The sequence below is a fragment of the Chlorocebus sabaeus genome, chromosome 16, assembly GCF_047675955.1.
Source record: "Chlorocebus sabaeus isolate Y175 chromosome 16, mChlSab1.0.hap1, whole genome shotgun sequence".
NCBI lineage: Eukaryota > Metazoa > Chordata > Mammalia > Primates > Cercopithecidae > Chlorocebus > Chlorocebus sabaeus.
Window position 1 is genome coordinate 32,540,854 of NC_132919.1, and position 26,046 is coordinate 32,566,899.

Below are 26,046 nucleotides of genomic sequence, written 5' to 3' on the forward strand. Positions count from 1 at the left end.
ACTTCAGAGAAAGCGGAATCCTTAAAAATAGCCCTCTTAGTTCACATCTGTGGTCAGTCTGGGCTTAATGGCACCCCATCCTCCCCATTTGCTCATTTGGTCTCAGCAGTGAATGGAAAAAGTGTCTCGTCCTGACCCACTGCTTCCCTTTCCTACTTCCTGGAAATCCCCAGGACGCTGCATTTGCTCAGCAGATTTAACAGCCCACTTATTATTCATGGAAGATCCCTCCTCCTGCTTGACTCCACCCTCTCTCTCCCTCTGCCTGTTTTCAATAAAAGGCAGAGACAGCAGCCAGAGGAACAGAGAGGCTGAGACTAACCCAGAAACATCCAGTTCTCAAACTGAAGCTTGCACCCTCACCTCCAGCATGAAAGTCTCTGCAGCACTTCTGTGCCTGCTGCTCATAGCAGCCACCTTCAGCCCGCAGGGGCTCGCTCAGCCAGGTAAGGCCCCCTCTTCTTCTCCTTGAACCACATTGTCCTCTCTCTGAGTTATCATGGACCATCCAAGCAGACGTGGTACCCACAGTCTTGCTTTAATGCTACTTTTCCAAGATAAGGTCACTCAGAAAAGGACAAGGGGTGAGGCCAACCACACAGCTGCTGCTGGGCAGAGCCTGAACTAGAATTCCAGCTGTGAACCCCAAATCCAGCTCCTTCCAGGATTCCATCTCTGGGACACACTCAGCACAGTTACTCTCCCAGCTGCTTCCAGCAGAGTTTGGGGATCAGGGTAATCAAAGAGAGGGTGGGTGTATAGGCTGTTTCCAGACACGCTGAAGACCCAGAATCTGGTCTGTGCTTCATTCACCTTAGCTTCCAGAGACAGTATCAGGGAAACTCATGACAGGGTATAGACTATTCAGAGCCTAAAAGGAGACTCATGGCGGTGCTCCCCAGCTGTTCTTCCCTGGTGCTGATCATCTGGATTATTGGTCCGTCTTAATGGCACTTGTAGGTATTATCTGGCTTTAACAACCCCTCCTCTCTGTCCATTATCAATGTTATATACCCGTTTTACATCATAGGAAACTGAGTCATTGGGTCAAAGATCACATTCTAGCTCTGAGGTATAGGCAGAAGCACTGGGATTTAATGAGCTCTTTCTCTTCTCCTGCCTTCCTTTTGCTTTTTCCTCAGGACTCTTTTCTGCTCTTAAGATCAGAATAATCCAGTTCATCCTAAAATGCTTTTTCTTTGTGGTTTATTTTTCAGATGCAATCAATGCCCCCGTCACTTGCTGCTATAACTTCACCAATAGGAAGATCTCAGTGCAGAGGCTGGCGAGCTATAGAAGAATCACCAGCAGCAAGTGTCCCAAAGAAGCTGTGATGTGAGTTCAGCACACTAACCTTCCCTGGCCTGAGGTTCTTCCTTGGGGAGCAAGGGACAAGCCTCATAAACCGAGAGTCAGAGAGTGCACTGTTTACCTTAATATACAAAGGTTCCCAATGAGAAAACTGAGGCACCAAGGGAAAAAGTGAACCCCAACATCACTCTCCACCTGGGTGGCTATTCAGAACACCCCAATTTCTTTAGTTTGAAGTCAGGATGGCTCCACCTGGACACCTATAGGAGCAGTTTGCCCTGGGTTCTCTCCTTCCACCTGCCTTCCTCCTCTGGTTCCCATGGCAGCCCATTGGTGCAGAATGGGATGCAATTCTAGGCCAAAATTGCAGAGGAACTTCATCTAACTCTGTCCTCCCTCCCCACAGCTTCAAGACCATTGTGGCCAAGGAGATCTGTGCTGACCCCAAGCAGAAGTGGGTTCAGGATTCCATGGACCACCTGGACAAGCAAATCCAAACTCCAAAGCCTTGAACACTCACTCCATAACCCAAGCATCTGCAGCTAATTTATTTCCCCCTAGTTTTCCCCTGTTTTATTTTATTATAATGAATTTTGTTTGTTGATATGAAACATTATGCCTTAAGTAATGTTAATCTTATTTAAGTTATTGATGTTTTTATTTTCTCTTTCGTAGTACTAGTGTTTTCTAGATACGGAGACTTAGGGAAATTGTTTTTCCTCTTGAACCACAGTTCTATCCCTGGGATGTTTTGAGGGTCTTTGCAAGAATCATTAATACAAAGAATTTTTGTTTTAACATTCCAATGCATTGCTAAAATATTATTGTGGAAATGAATATTATGTAACTATTACACAAAATAAATATATTTTTGTACAAAACCTGGCTTCCAGTGTTTTCTTGAAGGAAATTACAAAGCTGAGAGTATGAGCTTGGTGGCGACAAAGCAACATGATTTCAGAGGGTGGGGCTCACATTTTGAAGGAGTAGGAATGTGGATTGGCCCCGGTCTTCTCCACTGGGTGGTCTCCTCTGAGCATCCATAAAAGAATCTTTATGTCAGGCCAGTTAGGCATTAAAACATCACCCTTCCAGTCTTCAACATCAACTGCCCAGATCCCAATGACCCTGGTCACCCATTTAGCAAGAGCCCAACCCCCATTCCTTTTCTCACAGACCCAGACCCCTGCATGCAATTCTTCCCATAACATATCACAACTGCCTGCTAACTGAGCTACCCACTCTCAATCTGTACCTCTCCAATTAATCCCCCAACCTGGAGTAATACAGACACTGTCAATATTAGGAAATAAAGAAAGACTTAATCACCATAGATAAGATGATTAGATTGAAGTTTCATAGAGATGATGAGACTTGAACTCATTCTTTATGAATGAATAAGGCTTTTCCAGAAAAATTATAGGATCATTAAGAAAGGAAAAAGAAGAGTGGGAGCAAATACCTGGAGGTAGAAATGGTGATGATGTATACATCAAGGAGGGAGAACACCAATGAATCAGATGGGAATTTGGGCCCATACCAACGTCAAGGGATGACAATTTAGAAAGGAAGGTTGAGTCAAGGGATTTGAATGTTAGGGTGAAGAGTTAGTACTCAACTTTGTAGGTTTAAAGGAAACTTTGAGAATCTTCAGTCCAATGAGGAGGGATGTGCCATGTTTAGAGATTCAGAGATAAGTTTCAGGAAATATAACTTGCTGATTTTACACATACACAGAGAAATAGGGACTAGTGAGAAGCTATTGCCATGGTTCAAGCAAGAGATGATGAAGGCCTAAATATGGAGCCCAAGAGGCAGCATTGGAGAATAATGAACTATGCAGGGTGAAATGCTGCATGTTGTAAATGGAGGAGAAAGATCTGTGACTTCAGATACGAAAACCTCATCTTCAAACCACATTTTAAGGCGGCAGCTTCCCTAAAACCAGAATGTGTTTCCCTCCATTACTATCCCCCCATCCCAATCTCAGGAGCCTGGAATCATCCATTTAAACAGATGAGCCTCCTTTTCCTAAATATCCATTTAATGTGTTTACTCCTTTGCATGATATTTGTCCCAACTGTGAAGCATTTGGCCTGTTTGGGCACCCACACCATCCCAACACTCAGGAAAGCAGATGTCTTACTCTATTGAATAAACTGCACGGTTGTCAATTTCCCAATCTGGTGGGGAAATGACCACTGTGTCAAGCTAGAGCAGGCAGTGCTTTTGGCAGCATGAGGTGCTGGGGACAACTTTGACTGGCAAGAAGCACACTCAGGTTCTCACCACAGATCCAGCACTGACTCGCTTTGTCAGCCAGGACAGGTCAGATATTCTGAGCCTACACCGATAACACAGGGATGATAATTTGTTACAAATAGGAACCTAGAGGAAGTTAGGTTCCCTTCCGGATCTGGGAGCACATCTCTTGGAAAACTTCCACTTCTACTAACTGGAGTTGCAGACGGAGAGAGGGGATTCTGCTTCTACATTCCTGGGCCAGTCCAGGGTCCCTGAATCAGACTATGGAATCCCTTCAAAGCTCCAAGTACCCTGATACATCAGTCAGTAGACAATTTATTGACAGCTATTTAGAAAACTCACTGACCCTCACTCCAGGTCAAGCAGCCTTCCCTGCCTCTCCTCTACCCCTACATTCCCTGGCCTTGATCATCAATCAGGAGTGAAATCTCAAATTGCAGTAGATGCCAAGAGGCGAAAAGAGAATAGAATGCAAACAAATGAGACCTCATCATATGGTTTCTGAGCAGCAGCCCTGTGACGCCAGGCAGATTTGATGCAGACAGTCTGGAAGGAGAGGAGGCAGACAAAGTGGGGATCCACGTGCTCAAACCCCAAATTAATCTGCTTACATTCCCCTTGCGGGTCACATCTCTTCATTTTCAGGAAATCTTGACTCATACTCTTTTCCACCTAAGCATGGAATTCCTTGCTCCTTGCATGATGAAACTGAACACAGGGCATTGGCAGTGGTGAGACTCTGTTTTAGAAGAGAGTGCCAAGTGCAATGCATTCCTTTCCTGTTGCTGTCAACAGTTAGTTCCAGGAAATCTATGGTTTTTATGTCATGCTCAAAATTCTCCCAGTTTCTGTTTGTTATTCAGATCCAAAGCCATGTCCACATCTGTAGGTGTTAGTTACAGAAGCACCGTATTTCCAGGTACCAAAATCTGTATAAGTTTCTTACTGTTACTATAACAAATTACCATAAGCTCAATGGCTTAACACAACAAAAATACATTGTCTTATAGTTCTGGAGGTCAGAAGTGATAATGGGTCCATAGGGCTATATTCATTCCTTCCAGAGGTTCTAGGGGAGAATCCATTTTCTTGCCTTTTTCCAACTGCTAGAGGCTACCTGAATTCCTCAACTCATGTCTCTTCCTGTATCTTCAAAACCTTTCTCTCTCTCTCTCTCACTCCTTTTCTTTCATAGTCACATCTTGTCTCTGACTCTGACCTTCCTGCCTTCATCATAAAAGGTGATTATATTGTGATTATGCTGAGCCCATCTGGATAATCCAGGATAACATCTTCATCTCAAGATTCTTAATCACATTTATAAAATTTATTTTGCTATGTCAGGTAGCATACTTATAGAGCATAGGGATTTGATTAGGATGGAGGCTTTTATTTTTTTGGAAATGGAGTCTCGCTCTATTGCCCAGGCTGGAGTGCAGTAGCACAATCTCAGCTCACTGCAACATCTGCCTCCTGGGTTCAAATGATTCTCCTGCCTCAGCCTCCCAAGTAACTGGGATTACAGGTGTGCACCACCGCATCTGGCTAATTTTTGTATTTTTAGTACAGATGAGGTTTTACCGTGCTGGCCAGGCTGGTCTCAGGTAATCCACCTGCCTCAGACTCCCAAGGTGCTGGGATTACAGGTGTGAGCCACCTCGCCTGGCCACAAGGATGTGAGCATCTTTGGGAGGGGGACACTACTGAGACAATCACAGCCAGGAGCCAGGTGAAGATTTACAATAGGTAGTTGGACACTATGACCTGGGCTTTGAGATCTGTATCTGGTTTGGTAACTAGATTGTCAGGTAAACTTTTGCAAGTCACCTTTTATCTGTGGGTTCATAGGCTGTGGATTTAATTTGTGCATTAAATGCTTCCTAAGTGACCTAAGGTACATTAGAGTCACCTGAGGTCTTTCCAAAACATCATGACATCCTCAAAGATTCTGATTTAGAATGTTACAATGGGGGAAAGGTTCCTCTTCCCATTGGTGTATTTTACGAGTTCCTTAGAAGATGGATACTGGTGCACAGATGAGTTTGATGCCATGTGCTCCTCAGTTCTCTCATATTCAGGTCATTAGAGCTGACAGCCAGTCCTGGTAACCTTTGACTTGGGTTTTCATAGTGTCCTCTGTTCTGACCTAGCCTTGACCAATTTCCAATCAGGAACAAAAGGGAGCATAGAGTCCAGACATTTAGGATATTGTAAAGTTTTAAATACATCTGTTTCACCATCCCAGGTAGTGGGATGGAATTTTTAAAAATGATTTGAACAACAAAATATCCATAAAACCTTTCAGTTGGACAGAGTGGCTTCAGGAAGAGAGTGGGTTAACAATGTGGCATTCCCATTCTAGCCTGGGACCCTGATCCTAAAAGACAGTTATGGGTCGGGTGTGGAGGAAGCACAGAGATATGCCAACCTCTACGAGTAGAAAGAGATTTTACATGTCTTTACTGGTAGATTGGAACAGTGCTAGTAATTTTTTGAGAAAATTATGTTGCCAGGAAAATCAGAAGCCAAGACTGAAAAAGCCTTTGACTATTCTATTTATAAAACAACTTCTGAATCTTCCATGAGGTAGAAACAAGCCATGATGGCCACTGAATGAGGGCATGTCCACTGAGCTCCAAGTACAGTGTGGCCAAGGAGAAGAAATGGACAAGCAAGGGCCTCACAGAAGGTGGATCTGGGGACCTGGACAAGGAAGCCCTTCCTGCAAGTGAGATCAGAGCCCCTGTTCCTGTTCCAGTAAGAGGCCCTTTTGATGTCTACCAAGCAGTATATCAGAATTGCTACAAATCGGTCATTGCTGGGTGTCTCCCAGACTTCCTTGTCCAATGAGAATGTTTATTTTAAGCATCTTCTTCCTATTCCACCTTCTAAATGAGTGTTTAAATTGACCAGATAAATTGTTCATTTTAAAACAGTACTGTCAATGTTTCATTTGGAGGCTATAAAATTCATTTCCATAAGACATCATTATCTCTCTTCTAAAGTTTTTAATTTTGAAAAATTTTGGTTAAAAAACACATACCATGAAATGTATCATATTTACCATTTTTAAGTGCATACTTCAGTATTGTTAACGTTAATATACTTAACATTGTTGTAGAACAGATTTCCAGAATGTTTTCATCTTGTAAAACTGAAACTGCATGCCCATTAAACAATACCTGCTCATTTCCTCCGCTGCCCAGCCCCTGGCAACCACCATTCTACTTTCTTCTTCTATGAATTTCACTTACACAATATGTGTCCTTTGGTGAATGGTTATTTTATTTAGCACAATGTTCTCAAGGTTCATTCATCTAGTTAAGGCATGTGTCAACATTCCCTTACTTTTTAAGGTTGAATACTATTCCATTGCATGTATATACCACATTGTGTTTATCCATTCATTCAGTGATGGACAGCTGGATTGTTTCCATCTCGTGGTTATTGTGCATGATGCTGTTCTGAATGTGGATATGCAAATGTCTCTTCCAGATTCTGCTTTCAGTTCCTTTGGATCTATACCCACAAGTGGGATTGCTGCATCATTTGGTAATCCTATTTTTATTTTTTAAAAGATCTACCATATTGTTTCCATAGTAGCTGCACCATTTTACATTCCCACTAACAGTAAACAAAGGTTCCAGTTTTTTCACATCCTTGTCTTCGCTTGTTATTTTCTGTCTTTTTGATACTAGCCATCCTAATGGAGGTGAGGTGATATCTCCCTATGGTTTTGATTTGCATGTTTCTAGTATTAGTGATATTGAATATCTTTTCAGATGCATATTGGTCATTTGTATATCATCTTTGGAAAATGTATATTGAAATCCTTTGCCTATTTTTAACTGGGTTATTTGTTTTTTATTGTTGGTGCTGTAGAAGTTCTTTTTTTTCTTTTGAGAAAGAGTTTCACTTTGTTGCCCAGGATGGAGTGCAGTGGTGTGATCTCAGCTCACTGCAACCTCTACCTGCCGGGTTCATACCTCAGCCTTCTGTGTAGCTGAGGTTATAGGCATGCACCATCATACCCAGCTAATTTTTTGATTTTTAGTAGAGACTGGGTTTCACTACTTTGGCCAGGCAGGTCTCTAACTCCTAGCCTCAAGTGATCTGCCTGAATCAGCCTCCCAAAGTGTTGAGATTACAGGCGTCAGCCACTGTGCCCAACCTGGAATTCTTTATATATTCTAATGTTAACCCCTTATCAGTTACATGACTTGTGAATATTTTCTCTCATTTCATAGATTGACTTATCATTCTGCTCATTATGCCCTTCAATACACAAAAGTAAACACTTTTTTGATGTAATTCCATTTATCTATTTTTGCTTTGGTTGCCTGTGCTTTTGATGTTATATCAAAAAAAAAACCAGCTGGGCGCGGTGGCTCACGCTTGTAATCCCAGCACTATTGGAGGCTGAGGCAGGCAGATCACTTGAGGTCAGGAGTTCGAGACCAGCCTGGCCAACATGGTGAAGCCCCGTTTCCACTAAAAATACAAAATTAGCCAGGCATGGTGGTGCATACCTGTAACCCCAGCTACTTGGGAGGCTGAGGGGGGAGAGTCACTTGAACCTGGGAAGCAGAGGTTGCAGTGAGCCAAGATCGTGCCATCGCACTCCAGTCTGGGCAAAAAGAGTGAAACTCCATTTCAAAAAAATTGTCAAATCCAATATCATAAAGATTTCTCCCTATTTTGTTCTAGGGGGTTTATAATTTTACATCTTGCATTTAGGTCTTTCATCCATTTTAAGTTGAATTTTGTATATGATATAATATAAGGCTCCAGCTTTTTTTTTTTTTTTTTTTTTTTTTTTGGAGACAGAGTTTCGCTCTTGTTGCCTAGGCTGGAGTGCAATGACATGATCTTGGCTCACTGCAACCTCTGTCTCCCGGATTCAAGTGATTCTCCTGCCTCAACCTCCTGAGTAGCTGGGATTACAGGCATGCGCCACCACCCCGGCTAATTCTGTATTTTTAGTAGAGATGGGGTTTCTCCATGTTGGTCAGACTGGTCTTGAACTCCAGACCTCAGTTGATCCACCCCCCTCGGCCTCCCAAAATGCTAGGATTACAGGTGTGAACCACCACACCCAGCAAGGGTCCAGCTTTAATCTTTTCATTTGGATATCTAGTTTTCCCAGTATCATCTGTTTAGGAGACTGACCTTTCCTTACTGAGTGGTCTTGATATCCTTGTCAAAGATCATTTGACCATATACAAGAGATTTTATTTCTGGGCTCTCTATTCTACTCTATTGGTCTATATGTCTGTCTTTATGCCAATAACGCATTATTTTGATTACTATATCTTTGTAATATGTTTTGAAATTGACAAGATGAGACCTTCAAGTTTGTTTCTCTTTTTCAAAATTGTTTTTTACTATTTGGAATGATTTGATATTCTATGTGAATTTTAAGATGGATTTTTCTATTTCTGCAAAAATACCACTGGGATTCTGATAGGATTCCATTAAATCTGTAGATAATACTTAAGTAGCATTGTTAAGCTGTCAATATTAACAATATTAATTCTTCCAATTCATAAACCTAGGATGTCTTCTCATTTATTTGTATCTTTTTTAATTTTGGGCAATGTTTTGTAGTTTTTGTTGTTAAGTTTTTACTTCTAAATATTGGTTAATCCCTAATATTTTATTCTTTTCAATGCTATTGTAAATGGAATTGTTTTATTAATTTTCTTTTCAAACTGTTTATTGTTCATGTATATAAAATGTCTGATTTTTGTGTGTTGATTTGTTGTGTTGTATTTGTACTTTGCTGAATTCCTTTATTAGTTGTAACAGTTATTTTGCATGTGTGAAATTTTCAGGGTTTTCTACACATAAAGTCATATCTTCTGGAAAGAGATAATTTTACTTCTTCCTTTCCAATTTTGATGACTTTTTTTTCTTGTTTGGTTCAGATGGGTCCCATTCCAGTACTATATTTAGCAGAAACGACAAAAGCAAGAAAATGCATTCAGTCTTTTTCTACTGCGTATGATTTTAACTGTGGGCTTTTCATACATGGACTTTACTAAGTTGAGGTGGTTTCTATTTCCACACTATTTTCCTAGTTTGTTGAGTATTCTTATCATGAAAAGACATCGAATTTTGTCAAATGCTTTTTTGTCATGAATTGAGATTATAATGTAATTTTTGTTCTTCATTCTGTTAATGTGGCATATTTCATTGATTGGTTTTTGTATGTTGAATTATCCTTCCATTCCAGAAATAAATCCTACTTAGTGATAGTATATAATCCTTTTAATATGCTTTTGGATTCGGCTTGCTAGTGTTTTGTTGAGGATTTTTGCATTAATATTCATCAGGGATATTTGCTGGTAGTTTTCCTTTCTTGCAGTGTCTTTGTTCAACTTTGGTATCAGGGTAATCCCGGCCTTATATAGTAAGTTTGGAAGTGTTTCCTTCTCTTCAATATCTTGGAAGAGCTTGAGGAGTATTGGTATTAAATCTTCCTTAAATATGTGGTAGAATTCTCTAGAGAAGCCGTCTGATCTTGAACTTTTCTTGCTTGAGAGATTTTCAATTACTGTTATAATCTTTTTACTAGTTGTAAGTCTGTCATATTTTCTGTTTCTTAATAACCATGTGTTTCTAGGAATTTATCCATTTATTACAGGTTATTCAATCAGTTGGCATAGAATTATTCATAGTATTCTCTAATAATCCTTTTTATTTCTGGGGCATCAATTGTGATTACATCAATGAAAGATGTAATCACATCTTTCATTTGTGATTTTCATTTGTGATTTTAGTTGAGTCTTCTCTCTTTTCTTCTTACTTAATCTAGCTAAGGATTTGCCATTTTTGTTGATCTTTTCAAAACAACAATTCTTAGTGTTGTTGATTTTTTTCTTCTGTTTCGTTTATCACTGCTCCAGTCTCTATTATTTTTTTCTTTCTGCTAGCTTTGGGTTTAGTTTGTTCTTTTTCTAGGTTCCTGAAGGTATAAAGTTAGTTTGTTGATTTCAGATCTTTCTTATTTTTTAATGTAAGCACTTACAGCTATACACTTCCTTCTTAGCATTGCTTTCTCTGCACTACATAAGTTTTGTTATATCGTGTTTTTAACTTTTTATTCTGAACAAATTTTAGGCTTACAAAAAAGTTGCAAAAATAATACAGAGAGTTTCCTTATATTCCTGGCTCAGCTCCCCCTGACACTAACCTCATATTTTCTTCACGTCTGGTAAACTTTGCTGTGTCTCTGCTCTATATATCTTATGCAGTATGGCATCTGAGTCAAAGGGGCAACCTCATTTGAGTCATGTCATCCTCATAGTTGCGGGATGGTGGAGGAATTCATGAGAATATTAACTTCCGCTCAGAGATGATGTATGTGACTTCTGCTTACATCCAATAGGGCAAAGCTAAATTACTGGTTGCACACAGAGAATGTCCTCACTGGGCTGAATGACCAAAATCCCACTGAAACCCAGAATAAATCTCATCTCAAGTTCTTGCAGGACTTCTAGGACTTTACCTAGGTCCCTTCTTTCTAAGATACTCATCTCCTTTCCTTATATCCAATGCAGTATTTCCTGAAAGTCAATCCCCCTTTCAATGTCTCAGTTTTGAAAAAAGAAGACAGATTTAGGAACAACTTGTTCAGGAAGCTATTAGTATCAGTCTGAGTCCCTCCCTAGTATCTCTTCATCCACTACCCATCCTTATTTCCTAATGTTAATAATAATGACAGCTAGCACTTACTGAGCGCTAACTGCATTCTGATTATTTTCATTTAACTTTTCATTTATTAACTCATTCTTCACAACAACCAAGAAAAGAAGTTACTTTTATTGTCTCTACTGTTACAGATGTGGAAACTGAAAAACAGACAGAATAAGTAGTTTGACCATGGTTATGCAGGAAAACCAGGCAATGATGCAGGCAACCATTTCTTAAGCATGTCGTTCAGCTGCCTCTCCTGGAACTGAACAGCAAATGCCTTTCTCTGCCTCCTATTTCCTGAGACATTTTGGTCCATATTCAGATAACATAGAACAATGTGGCTCAAAGGAAACCTCAGCCTATCAAATTAACACCTGACAAATGTAAGGTATACATGGGACCATTACCTGAATCTGTGCTCATGGCAAACATTGCATTCCAGTCACAGCACCATGAACTCAAACTCAAAGCAAACCCTCACAATGCTCTCCAAGACATCTCTTTGGGCCGCCCTCACTAGTCAAAAGAGTTGATACCTGAGTAGCACCCTATAAAGTCTATCGTCTATGGTACACATAACAAAATAGAAGAGTGGTTACCTCCTGGCCCCTGGTGACCACTGTTCTATTTTCTGCTTCTATGAGTCTGACTATTTTACGTACCTCATATAAGTGGAATCATTCAATATTTGTCCCTTTGCAACTGACTAATTTCACTTAGCATAATGTCCTCAAGTTTCATCCACTTTGCCACAAATGGAAAGATTCCTTCTTTTTAAGGCTGAATAATATCCCATCGTGTGTATATACCATATATTCTTTATCCATTCATCTATTGATGGACACTTATGTTGTTTTTATAACTTGACTGTTTTGAATAATGTAATTACAAACATGGGAATGTAGTGGCATGCCATATTAAAAATAGTGAAAGAAAAAATCAATCAACAATTCTAGATAAGCTACCCTTTTCAGAAGTAAATAAGAAACGAAGACATTTCAGCCTTCCAAAAAATACTAAAGGGAGTTCTTCAGGCTGAAGCAAAAGTAATTCAAAGAAATAAAGAGCATTGGTGAAAGTAACTACATAAGTAAATATAAAAGAGAGTATAAATAGTTTTGTTTGTTTAAAATTATTTTTTTTCTTGTATCTTATTTAAAAGGCACATACATAAAGCACTAGTTATAAATCTCTATTTAGGGGCACACAATGTATAAAGGTGTAATTTGTGACCATAACAATGTTAAGATGAGGACTGGGATGGAGCTATATAGGATCAAGTTTTATACACTATTGAAATGAAAATATTAATCTGAAATAGGTCGTTATAAATTATGATATTAATGATAGTCCCCAGGGTAGCCATTAAGAAAATAACTCAAACATATATAATAAAAATGGGAAATACAATGGTACAGTAGAAAATATTTATGGTTCATAAAGTAAAGTAGTAACTAAAAAGTGAGGAACAACAGAGACATAAATATATAAAATGGGAAAATATCAGATGGTAATCCTACTTCATCAGTAATTACACTAACGTAAAAGGATTAAAACCCCCAACTAAAAAGCAAAGGTTGAGTAAACGAATTTTTAAAATAAACCAACTATATGCTATCTATAAGACGCATGTTGTAAATTTGAAATCTCAGATAATTTGAAAGTAAAGGTATGGGAAAAGACACCCCATGGAAATGATAATCAAAAAAGAGCTAGTGGCTATACTGTTAATAATATCAGACAAATAAATTTTAAGACAAAAATTGTTACTAGAGACAAAGAAGGACATTCTTTTGTAACTAAGGATTAAAAATATATATTTTTTAATCTGGAAGGAAATTAACTGCTTACATCTTCTGATGTTGATAATGTACAATAATTTGGTTGTTTTATAAGTGTTTCTAATTTTGCCATATTTTTACAACCAGCTGATATTGTCTTTAAATTATTTAATAGTTTTTACAAAATTCTGCAACAATTCAACAGTCTCTTATTTTTACCATTCCCAGGTCTTGTGGATGATAGGTACAGGCCTTTCCATCATAAACATAAGCAGGCATTTTCTCTGGGATCTTAAGCAGGAACATCTCGGGGCACTTCACTTAAGGATTTTCTGAAGGAGAAAGGTTTAACTAACTGGAACCCATGAGTACTTCCGTGAGCTGCTGACCAGACAGATCCAGGAAAGGTAATTTCTGGGCAGGACCCCTATGTTCTACTCCAACTTTGTGGATCATTCAGCAGGTTATCCATGATAGTTGTCTTCCAAAATAAAAGAAAAAGAAAGAAAAGTCAAAGGAAAGGGTTCTGCTTTGTAGAAGCATCAAGTGGATGGAACATACACCCTGGGTTAGAAAATATGCTGTTCTAATGTGTTACATTAGAGTGAGCTGGGAAGACTCCATAAACAAGGAGATAGAAAGTAGGTCAACTATTCACCAATTTCTGGAGCTGGGAGTAATAACAATTTGAAAAAGAGCTAATTGAAGGAATGAGTAGCCTGAGCAAAGTCATAGGGGTAAGATAAAATGACATAAAGCTAAAACCAGAATCAAAGCCTTGCATTGCTCCCAAATTAATATTCAAGGCTGTATAATGCTCAATTTCCCCATTGAATAATCTTCCTCTTTTGCATTCCATGTCCATGATGCATGGCCCAGTTACAGGCATGAGGACCCCACACGTGGTCCCTCATCAAACCCCTTTTCACTGATATCAAAGGCGATTAGTTGGTGACTTTGTAATGTGTATGTGAGATGAGGAGCTAGATTAGTGGTTTCTTTGTATTCCCGAGATATGTGTGTGGGAAGAAAGACAAGAAGTCTCTTGTCTCTGATTCAAATTGAAGGTCTCTGATTTTGTCCATAAATTTGCCTTCCCTATATTCTTTTACTTGGAAAAATATGTTCACAGTTAATCGGATGTTTTAGAAACACAGTATTCTAAGATCTTTATATGCTGTGCAGTTCTGATAGCCTATAAAACAAATAGTGGTTTTAAAACATATCCTCAAATTCTTTTATACTCCTCCCATTAAGAGGTGTGACTATGTTCCCAACCCTTGCACCTGGGGTCCTTAAGCCACCATGCACAATATCTAACCATGTGGAGGGACCACTGGAAAGATCTCTCTCTCTCTCTCTCTCACACACACACACACACACACAGAGACAGAGAGAGAGAGAGAGAGACAGAGAGAGAGAGAGACAGCTGTTGAAGTCCTCCCAGCCCAGACCCCAGGCATTGAATGAAGACCTTGTGATATATTCAAGAGCAAAAAAAAAAAAAAAAAAAAAAAAACCCCAGAAAATTGTTACTGTTTTAAGTCACTGTTTTCAGATAGATTGTTATGCAGCAATAGATTACTGAAACAGACACTACTTTTAGGTACTATTATTCTAAGAATACTGAATTCTATTTTTCTGCTAATGTTCTATTATTTTACTTTTCTCTGGGTTTTAGAAGGCCACCAGGATTTAAGACAGTGAAGAATCTTTGAGTCCTTTGTGGAGTTGAGTCAAAGTCTGAGTGTCTTTTTGTGGACTCATGTCCTAGGGATGCTGCTCCAAAGGGAAAAGGATAATATCCCTTGTATATCTTTGACTTCGGTATCCCTGATTCCTTCCTTCTTCTGTGGAATGTGTCTCATTTCAGAGAAACTGGTCTCTTAGTAATAGCCGTAGTTACATACTGTAGTCTGCCTGGACATAGACCCTACCTCACCTACCACTGCTCGTCTTAGCTGAAAAACAGGCTAACCTCATACTCTCGACTCATACTCTCATTTCCTATCCTCCCACTGAAGTGCACTGACTCAGCAGATTTATTACTCCATCCTATGATTCATCCTCTCTGCTTCCTATAAAAGGCAGAGACAGAGCTGCTAGAGGAGCAGAGGGGCTGAGACCAACCCAGAAATCTCCAGTTCTCATGGGGAAGCCCATGCCCTCACCCTCCAACATGAAAACCTCTGCAGCACCTCTGTATCTGCTGCTCGCAGCAGCTGCCTTCAGCCCCCAGGGTCTCGCTCAGCCAGGTAAGGTCCCTCTCTCCTTCTCCTTGAAGCACGTTGCCCCTTCTCTGGGTTATCATGGACCAGTCAAGAAGACATGCTACCCACAGTCTCACTTTAACAGCTACTTTTCCAAGATAAGGTAACTCGGAAAAAGAACAAGGGGTGAGCCCAACCACACAGCTGCTGCTGGGTACAGCCTGAACTAGAATTTCAGCTGTGAACCCCAAATCCAGCTCCTTCCAGGACTCCAGCTCTGGGAACACCCTCAGTGCAATTACTGCCCGAGTTGCTTCCAGCAGAGTTTGCGATAGGGTGATCAAAGACAGGGGGCTTCTGGGGATGAGTGTGCAGGCTGTTTCCAGATACTGGGAGACCCAGAATCTGGTCTGTGTTTCATTCAGCCCAGCTTCTAGAGACAGCGGCTCTGCAGAGGTGGTAGGTATCAGGGAAACTCATGACCAAGCATAGAATGCTCAGAGCCTAAAAGGGGATCCATAGTTAGGGTACCCTTGCTCTAAGGAATTGGATTATTATATTAGCCCCTCCTAACAATGCCCAGAGTAGTCATCAATTCCTCTTCCGCCTGTCAACTGGTGATGGTGCATCACTATTTCATAGTCCACAAAAGTGAAAGGGAGTTTATGAAATGCCTCAAAGGGCAAAGACACTGGACTTGGGATGGGCAGCTTCTGCCTCCACCTCCTTTCTCTCTGACTGTTTCTTCTTACCGTTCCCTATTTTACAAACAGAAAGACCCAGAACACACCCTCAATGGCCTTTTCTTCTTGTTGTTTCATTGCAGATGGGATTAATACTTCAACTACTTGCTGCTACAGATTTATCAATAAGAAAATCCCGAAGCAGAGGCTGGAGAGCTACAGAAGGACCACCAGCAGCCACTGTCCCCGGGAAGCTGTAACATGTGTGGATGATGACCACCCACCCCTCACACCTCAGTCCTAGGTTCTTCCCTGGGCAGCGAATAGGACTAGTATCAAAATGAGTTGGAATCAAATACTGTGATGCAAACAGCATCTCTAACCTTATCTCAGACATTTTCCAGTGGGAAACAATTCAAGAAAAGAAAGTGACTTCTCACTCTCAGCTCCCTTTCTAGCTATCACTTCAGACCTCAATTCCTTTATCCTGGAACCAAGAGGGATTCACTTGGGCTAGCAAAAAGAGCTGCTTCTCTGAGGCCCCTTCCTTTAGTTTACCTTCTTCCTCCTCCATCCCTGAGGCATCTCCATCAGCCAGACTGACGAGCTAGACAGGTTTCCCATCGCGTTGGTCACACTCCCAGGCTGAACCCTCGAGGTGTTCCATCTAACTATCTCCTTTCTCCTCCACAGCTTCAAGACCAAACTGGACAAGGAGATCTGTGCTGACCCTACACAGAAGTGGGTCCAGGAATTTATGAAGCACCTGGACAAGAAAACCCAAACTCCAAAGCTTTGAACATTCATGACTGAACTAAAACCAAGCCATGACTTGAGAAACAAATAATTTATATACCCTGTCCTTTCTCAGAGTGATTCTGAGATTATTTAATTCTAATTCTAAGGAATATGAGCTTTATGTAATAATGTGAATCATGGTTTTTCTTACATAGTTTAAAAAAGTTATTAATATTTTAATTTAATCTTCCATGGATTTTGGTGGATTTTGAACGTAAAGCCTTGGATGCATATGTCATCTCAGTCCTCTAAAAACTGTGGGATGCTCCTCCCTTCTCTACCTCATGGTGGTATTGTATAAGTCCTTGCAAGAGTCAATGCAAAGATTTGTTTTAATTGTTAAGATAGGATGCTCCTATGGAAGCATAGTGTTATTATAGAATTACGCATTTGCATATGTATGACTCCCAAATTTTCACATAAAATATATTTTTGTATAACAGCTGACATTCATGGCTTTTTAAAAGGATAAAGTAAGAAAGCTGGTGGGGGTAACAGGGTGACAAGGTGAAGGACGCGGTTGCAGAGGTCGGGCTCACATTGTGGAGAAATGAGCACACAATGGACTCTGGGCTTTCCCCCAGGTCAGACTTATCTGCATCTTAAGGGAGAGGCAGCCACAGGCTGGGGCCAGATGAACTCACCCCTCAGTTCCAAATCTGACATCCGCTTCAGCCACTTGTTCAAATACCTTCCTTCCCTCTCAAACTCATTCTTTTTCTCACCATCCCGCACTCTACCGAAAAGCCTCTCCTCTCTTCCATTGTATCAACCTTGTAACTGGCTGGTTTTCCCCCTTCTAATCAATTCTCTAGTCTCGTATAATACAAATGTCACTTTCATTAAAAAATCGAGTAGGAGACCAACAGGTGATTTGGCAAGTGCCGGCCATCATTGATTTCTGCCACCATTGGTGTTCAGACCAAGTCCAACATTCCTTTCTACCCCTTCTTCAGCCCACCAGTTCTCACCCCCAAACACCAAAGTCAACATTAACAACGAGATTCAGAAAATGTGAATAATTATTGAGTTCATTCAAGGACAAAGCTTGAGGGTGGCCACTTGGAAAAGCATCAACTCCAAACAAATGGAAAGGTTTCAATTACAAAGGTAAAGACAGAAGTTCCAGCTGGATTACAACATTTTTCGTACTAGACAAGGAGCATACGCCACAGTGATTTGATTGGTTACAGGTTACTATGTTCCAAGGAAGATGATTTACTATTCCTTGAGGAGAGGTAATGATCTGAGGGGTCTTACCTCTGCCATGGCTCAGTCTTCTTAATTTTTTACAGGAAAAAGCAAAAAGGCAAAAGTCGTAGGTGCATGCTGCACGACTCAGATTGCATAGCCACATTCCTCTCAAGGCTCAGAATAATTGAAGTCCTAATAACTTTAAGTTTAAATTATCTGAAGTTTGAGTTATTTAATTTCACACCAATAAGGCGGGTAATCTTAAATTCCAGCAGAGAACAACCAACAAGCAGACCAGAAGTAGGGATGAATGAATAGATGCTGTGAGACACAGTGAGCCCTCTGATACACGCAGATGTTAGGCAGAGTGTCTGACGGTAGGACAGGAAGGGAGAGAAGGGCTACATGTGCTCAAGGCCAAACAGAATCTGCTGAAACTTCATATTTGAAAAATTATAAAATCATGTGTTTCCATACAGGCCTTGTACTCTTGGGCACAGAGAATTAGAAAGAACAGGAACAGAGATGCTGGTATATAATGGGGCATTGAGTTCAATGGGATTCAAAGATTAGGCTAGTTACACCAGTAATGTGCCTAGTAAATTTAGGCAAGTTACTTTACCTGACCAAGCCTCCATAGATTGAGATGTAGAGTAGATCAATGAGTCATATTCGCATCAACATCACTTAGATACTAATTAAAAAAAAAAAAAACAGATTTCCAGGTACCATCAGTAAAGACTCTGATATGGATTGTTGGGTGGGGAAAGTGTCCCTTACACATTTTTAACTATTTCTTAGTCATGTCTTGGGACCAGTGAGTTTCCCTGATGCTATCTCTTTCAGATCATTGTAGTCTCCAGGCTTGACCTGTGAATTCTGGCTTAGGCATAAGGAGTGTTTTTTGTTGGAACTTTCCCACCTCCTAGACTTTGCTGCTGGACATGTGCCAGTCCTAAGTAGCAGAGACCGCAAATGCCCTGCAGATGTCTGTGGGCTTTTCTATATTCTCCAGCCTAAATTGCATTTACCCAGGGGCTGTGTGTTTGAATTCTAACCAGTTGGGTGAGGGCTAAAATGATATAAGCCACTTTCAGACCTTGTCCCTATAAACAGCTCTCACTTCCTCTGTTGTGGTAATGTTAGGGGTAATGTGCTCCGTATAGCTCAATTTCAAGATGGAAGCAGTCTGTATCCCCAAGTCACAGGTCAACTGGTCTACCTTGAACTGTGACACGAAAAAGAAATAAATATTTGCTGTGTTAAGCCTCTAAGGCTACTTTGGAGCCTAGTTTAACCCTGATTAATAGAGGAATTAATAGCACAATCATGTGCTACCATTAAGAACGTGAAATGTGTAGCATTAACTAGATATTTAGTAGCAAGCAGTGAGGAAGCTGATGTCACAGTTTGAAGAAAATAAGAGATTCATGTTACAAAGTGTCAAACCTGTCAGGTGCTGTCTGCTAAAATAGTACCTCTAAGGGGAAAGTTTGATAAAGATACATTAGTAGCATGTTGTTTCTTTTTGTCTTCCTTTTTGAAGGGATTCCAAGAAAGAGATGAGCTCAGAAAAAAGAAAAATCAACTGGTCATAAGATAGAAACGAAAGATAATAAAATACACAAATTCAGGACCTTATGTTGTTGGAAAAGCCATCTGTTTCTAGGTACCAAATATTAAGAGAAGGTATTTAAGGATGAAAAAAAATCAGCAATAAAAGTCTTTTGGGAAAAAAATCTTTTAGTTGGATGAAATAACATAGAGCAAAAATCAGACTGAAGTTGTAGCCTTACCATTCAAGCCTCACAGCCTTCCTCATTAAGGGGAGAGGGAGAAGGAGAAGGAGAAGAAGAAGGAGAGGCAGAGGGAGAGAAAGGGTGGGTGGGGGGGGAGAGAGAGAGAGAGAGAGAGAGAGAGAGAAAGAGAGAGAGAGAGAATAATTGCAGAATTATATCAAGAAAGAAACTTGAACTGTGGTTGCTGGCATATGGAATTGACTGAGAGTGAAGAGATCAGAAGCCCACTGCTATTACCAGAGCTATACTATACTGTCAGTGAAACCATAAGTGATCTTGAAAAGTTCAAAAAGAAGACAAACTCCAGGCCCTGCAGTACAGCTTGCAGTCCTCAAAGGCTGCAGAGTCCCCAAGAAGACTATGTCTCTCTTCAATACTCACTTCAGAGGTGAACAAAGGGGAATAATGGAAAAGGAGGGAACTCACAAAGGAAACCAGAAACCAGGATCAAAAAGACAACAGAGCTCCCCCAGAGAGAGAGAACCAGCCTAATCAAAGATGGGGGACTTTTTTTTTTCTTTTTATTATACTTTAAGTTCTGGGGTACATGTGCACAACGTGCAGGTTTGTTACATAGGTATACACGTGCCATGTTGATTTGCTGCACCTGTCAACTCATCATTTACAGTAGGTATTTCTCCTAATGCTATCCCTCCCCCAGCCCCCCACCCCCCGACAGGACCCGGTGTGTGATGCTCTGGATGGGAGACTTTTATAACATCTGTCTGAAGGATTTTAGGTTTGGCACGGTGCATTGGCCACTGACGAATGCCATCTTTCTTTCCATAAATGAGAGTGTTGATTGCAAGTACCCTGTCCTTTTCAAACTTGAAACATTAGGTAAGTGGCAAATTATTTGTCTTTTTAGTTCATAGGTCACTGGACAAAGTAGATCCATAATCTCAGCTGATGGAGATAACTAACCATCATCAAGAGATCTTGTCCATTTAGGTTGGTGCAATGACTAAATGGCACTTTGAGTTGTTTCTCTTGCAGGTGGATTATTTGTGTACTCTACATGTGAGGAGAAGTAAGCAAAAGGCAGATTCTAATAGAAACTATTAGTCTTCACCAAATATCCATGTGATCCTCTTCATGTCTCAGCTTCTCTGCAGTTATTCTGGAGTTGCATGATGAGTGAAGGCCAATGTGAGGTAGGCAGAAGTGATGTAAGCAGCTTTTATGTCTGGTTCTTTAAAACATCCTACACAATCTATCAACCCTCTCTCCATTCACATCTGGGAACTTGGAGGCCACATGTTCTGTATGAAAGCCATAATTGGCAAACAGCCTGAATCTGTGAGTCATTCCTAAAAGAGAGCACTTTTTGAGAGCTGCCTAACCAACATCAGGTTACAATACAAACAAAAAGTAAATCTCAAAAAGTAAATATTGCAGTAAGCCACTGAGGTTGTTGTTGTTGTTATAGAAGCCTAGGCTAGCATTACCATGACCAGTTAGCCCTGGAAAATAGCTACGACATTCTGTGCCTCAGTTTTCCACCTCTGCACAAAACAGTAAAGTTAATTGCCCTAAGAGGATTATAACAAAAAGAACATTTCAGGCCAGGTACTATGTCTCACTCCTGTAATCCCAGCACTTTGCGAAACCAAGGTGGAGGATACTTGAAGCAAGGAGTTCAAGACCAGTCTAGGCAACAAAGCATTTCTACAAAAAATATTATGAGACAGATGTAGTGGCATACCTATAGTCCTGGCTACTCTGGAGGCTGAGGCAAGAGGATCACTTGAGGCCCAGGAGTTCAAGGCTACAGTGAGCTGTGATGGTGCCACTGCACTCCAGCCTGGATAACAGAGGGAGACACCATCTCTAATAAAATAAAATATTTAAAAATTTTTTTTAAAAAAATATTTCAAATAAAAAAAGCTTTGGAAAACCTCAAGGCAACTCTGGGAAGCAGGCTTCACTTTTGTAAATGATTTCACAGAAGAAGAAGACAGTTCACTTCTCTAAGTCTCCTTTTTCTTATCTTTAAAATGGACTTAATTGGAATAGGTTTGTTGGGAGGATTAAATAAGTCATCTCATGTGAAATGAAGTAAGATAGAGTCTTGCATAGATTGCATAGGTTAGCATTGCCATTGATAACTTACTATCTGCTGAACACATTGTTAGCATTTTTACACTAACATCAAGTTTGGTGTAATTCTCTTCCAAAAGTGATAAGAAACTGCAGAAATGAGTTCAGTGATGCTTGAGAAGAAGGAGTAATGAACCCTACATTGGTCCTGCTTTGCCCAAAGGGAGATTGAGACTAAGAGTTATGACACATTTCAGAAGACAGGAAGTCAACAAACAGGGGCTCTAGAATCGGCTCAGCCTAAAGCACACAGTTCCCTTAAGGATTTTTTCACTGGTCTTCGAGCCTCTGGTGTCTATTCTTTTATTTTTATTTTTTAAAGAGAAGGTTGGAATAAAATCAATGTCAATGTCTCTTTCCAGTTTGTCTATAACTTTGCAATATTAAAGGAGATGTGGAACACAGCTACAGAACAAAGTCAAGAGTCCTGATTCCTGGGATCCTTATCTGCTGATCACTGAACTCACCTATCCCTGAAAAACTCCCTTTTTTCCTTTTTTCCTTTCCTTTCCTTTCCTTTCCTTTCCTTTCCTTTCCTTTCCTTTCCTTTCCTTTCCTTTCCTTTCCCTTCCCTTCCCTTCCCTTCCCTTCCCTTCCCTTCCCTTCCCTTCCCTTCCCTTCCCTTCCTTTCCCTTCCCTTCCCTTCCTTTCCTTTCCTTTCCTTTCCTTTCCTTTCCTTTCCTTTCCTTTCCCTTCCCTTCCTTTTCCCTTTCCCTTTCCCTTTCCCTTTCCCTTTCCCTTTCCTTTCCTTTCCTTTCCTTTTCTTTTCTTTTCTTTTTCCAAGTCTCCCTCTGTTGCCCAGACTGGAATGCACTAGTGTGATCTCACTTCACTGCAAACTTCACCTCCCAGGTTCAAGCAATTCTTCTGTCTCAGCCTCCCAAGCAGCTGGGATTACAGGCACATGCCACCACACTCACCTAATTTTTGTATTTTTAGTAAAGACAGGGTTTCACCATGTTGGTTAAGCTGGTCTTGAACTCCTAACCTCAAGTGATCCATCTGCCTCAGCCTCCCAAGGTGCTGGGATTACAGGTGTGATCCACCATGCACACCCTGAAAACCTCTTCAGAAGTTGGTTGGGAAGTTTGTACTGGGCAGAACCCACAGCAGTGCAGCAAAACTTCTGTAGCCTGACTGCCTCTCTTGATTCCTCTGGGCAGGGTATCTCTGAAAGAAAGGCAGCAGCCTTGGTTAGAGGCTTAAAACTCCCATCTCCCTGGGACCAAGCACCTGAGGGAAGGTTTGGCAGTGGGCGCAGCTTCAGCAGACTTAAACGTTCCTGCAGACCAGCTCTGAAGAGAGCAGAGGGTCTCCTAGCACAGTGTTTGACCTCTGTTAAGGGACTGACTGCCTCCTCAAGTGGGTCACTGACCTCAGTGCCTCCTGACTGGGAGACACCTCCCAGCAGGGGTCAACAGACACCTTACACAGGAGAGCTCTGGCTGGCATCTGGCAGGTGCCCCTCTGGAATGAAGTTTCCAGAGAAAGGAACAGGCAGCAATCTTTGCTGTTCTGCAGCATCCGCTGGTAATACCCAGGCAAACAAGTCTGGAGTGGACCTCCAGCAAACTCCAGCAAACCTACAGAAGAGGGGCCTGACTGTTAGAAGGAAAACTAACAAACAGAAAGCAATAACATCAACATCAACTAAAAGGATGCCCATGCAAAAACCCCATCCAAAGGTCATCAGCATCAAAGATCAAAGGTAGATAAATCACAAAGATGAGAAAAAAACTGAGCAAAAATGCTGAAAATTCCAAAAAACAGAATGCCTCTTCTCCTCCAAAGGATCACAACCCCTTGCCAGTAAGGAAACAAAACTGGATGGAGAATTAGTTTGATGAACTGACAGAAGTAGGTTTCACAAGGTGGGTAATAACAAACTCTTTTGAGCTAAAGGAGTATGTTCTAACCCAATGCGAGTAAGCTAAGATCCTCGATGAAAGGTTGCAGGAACTGCTAACTAGAATAACCAATTTAGAGAAGAACATAAATGACCCGATGGAGCTGGAAAACAGAGCATGAGAACTTTATGAAGCATACACAACTATCAATAGCCAAATTGATCAAGTGGAAGAAAGGATATGAAAGATTGAAGATCAACTTAATGAAATAAAGCATGAAGACAAGATTAGAGAAAAAAAAGAGTGAAAAAGAATGAACAAAGCCTCCAAGAAATATGGGACTATGTGAAAAGATCAAACCTATGATTAACTGGTGTACCTGAAGGTAATGGGGAGAATGGAACCAAGTTGGAAAACACACTTCAGGGTATTATCCAGAAGAATTTTCCCAACTAGCAAGACAGGACAACATTCAAATTCAGGAAATATAGAGAACACCACTAAGGTGCTCCTTGAGAAGAGCAACCCCACGACACATAATCATCAGATCCACCAAGGTTGAAATGAAGAAAAATATGTTAAGGGCAGCCAGAGAGAAAGATCGGGTTACCCACAAAGGGAAGCCCATCAGACTAACAGTGGATCTCTCTGCAGAAACCCTATAAGCCAGAAGAGAGTGGGGGACAATTCAACATTCTTAAAGAAAATAATTTTCAACCCAGAATTTCATACCAGCCAAACTAAGCTCCATAAGCAAAGGATAAATAAAATCCTTTACAGACAAGCAAATGCCAAGGGATTTTTTTCACCACCAGGCCTCCTGAAAGAAACACTAAATATGGAAAGGAAAAACTGACACAAGCCACTGCAAAAACATACCAAAATGTAAAGACCAATGACACTAGGAAGAAACTACATCGTGATGACAGGGTCATACTCACACATAACAATATTAACCTTAAATGTAAATGGGCTAAAGGCCCCAATTAAGAGACACAGACTGGCAAATTGGATAAAGAGTCGAGACCCGTTGGTGTGCTGTATTCAGGAGACCTATCTCACATGTAAAGACACACATAGGCTCAAAATAAAGGCATGGAGGAATATTTACCAAGCAATTGGAAAGCAAAAACAAACAAACAAACAACAACAACAACAAAAAACAGGGATTGCAATCCTAGTCTCTGATAAAAACAGACTTTAAGCCAACAAAGATAAAAAAAGAACACTCCTCAGCAAATGCAAAAATGAACACTCCTCAGCAAATGCAAAAATGAACACTCCTCAGCAAATGCAAAAATGAACACTCCTCAGCAAATGCAAAAGAATGGAGATCATAACAGTCTCTCAGACCACAGTGCAATCAAATTAAACTCAGGATTAAGAAATTCATTCAAAACTGCACAACTACATGGAAACTGAACAACCTGCTCCTGAATAACTCCTGGGTAAATAACAAAATTAAGGCAGATATAAATAAGTTATTTGAAACCAATAAGAACAAACACACAATGTACCTGAATTCCTGAGACACAGCTAAAACTTCAGAGGGAAATTTATAGCACTAAATACCCACAAGAAAGAGCTGGAAAGATCTAAAATTAGCACCCTAATATGACAGTTAAAAGAACTAGAGAAACAAGAGCAAACAAATTCAAAAGCTAGCAGAAGACAAGAAATAACTAAGATCAGAGCAGAACTGAAGGAGATAGAGACATGAAAAACCCTTCAAAAACTCAATGAATCCAGGAACCGGTTTTTTTTTTTTTTAAGATTAACAAAATACATAGACTGCTAGCCAAACTAATAAAGAAGAGAAAAGAATCAAATAGACACAACAAGAAATGATAAAGGGGAGATCACCACTCATCCCACAGAAATACAAACTACCATCAGAGAATACTATAAGCACCTTTACACAAATAAACTAGAAAACCTAAAAGAAATGGATAAATTCCTAGATACATATACCCTCCCAAGACTAAACCAGGAAGAAGTCAAATCCCTGAATAGACCAATAAATAGCAAGTTCTGAAATGGAGGCAGTAATTAATAGCCTACCAACAAAAAAAGGCCAGGACCAGATGAATTCACAGCTGAAATCTACCAGAGATACAAAGAGGAGCAGGTACCATTCTTTCCGAAACTATTCCAAACAATAGAAAAAGAGGGACTCCACCCTAACTCATTTTATGAGACCAGCATCATCCTGATACCAAAACCTGGCAGAGACACAACAGAAAAAGAAAATTTCAGGCCAATATTCCTGATGAACATTGATGCGAAAATCCTCAATAAAATACTGGCAAACCGAATCCAGCAGCACTTCAAAAAGGTTATCCACCACAATTGAGTCAACT

At 40.4% G+C, this 26,046-nt stretch overlaps 2 protein-coding genes across 3 annotated transcripts; both read left to right on the forward strand.

Moving 5' to 3' along the window:
- Positions 1-288: 288 nt before the first annotated feature.
- On the forward strand, positions 289-2,196 carry LOC103242710 (C-C motif chemokine 2). Its single transcript, XM_008011009.3, has 3 exons — positions 289-446; positions 1,218-1,335; positions 1,718-2,196. Exons 1-3 carry the CDS (start codon positions 371-373, stop codon positions 1,821-1,823), a joined length of 300 nt encoding a protein of 99 aa, XP_008009200.2. The 5' UTR covers positions 289-370; the 3' UTR covers positions 1,824-2,196.
- A 12,908-nt stretch (positions 2,197-15,104) lies between these two features.
- Positions 15,105-17,188, forward strand: LOC103242711 (C-C motif chemokine 7). 2 transcript variants are annotated; one of them, XM_073005550.1, is made up of 3 exons: positions 15,105-15,310; positions 16,092-16,204; positions 16,607-16,857. In XM_073005550.1, exons 1-3 carry the CDS (start codon positions 15,205-15,207, stop codon positions 16,745-16,747), a joined length of 360 nt encoding a protein of 119 aa, XP_072861651.1. In that variant the 5' UTR covers positions 15,105-15,204; the 3' UTR covers positions 16,748-16,857. The 2 variants fall into 2 exon arrangements, with proteins under 2 accessions (XP_072861651.1, XP_072861650.1); XM_073005549.1 differs by having other exon boundaries at positions 15,113-15,310; positions 16,092-16,211; positions 16,642-17,188.
- The last annotated feature ends 8,858 nt before the right edge of the window (positions 17,189-26,046 follow it).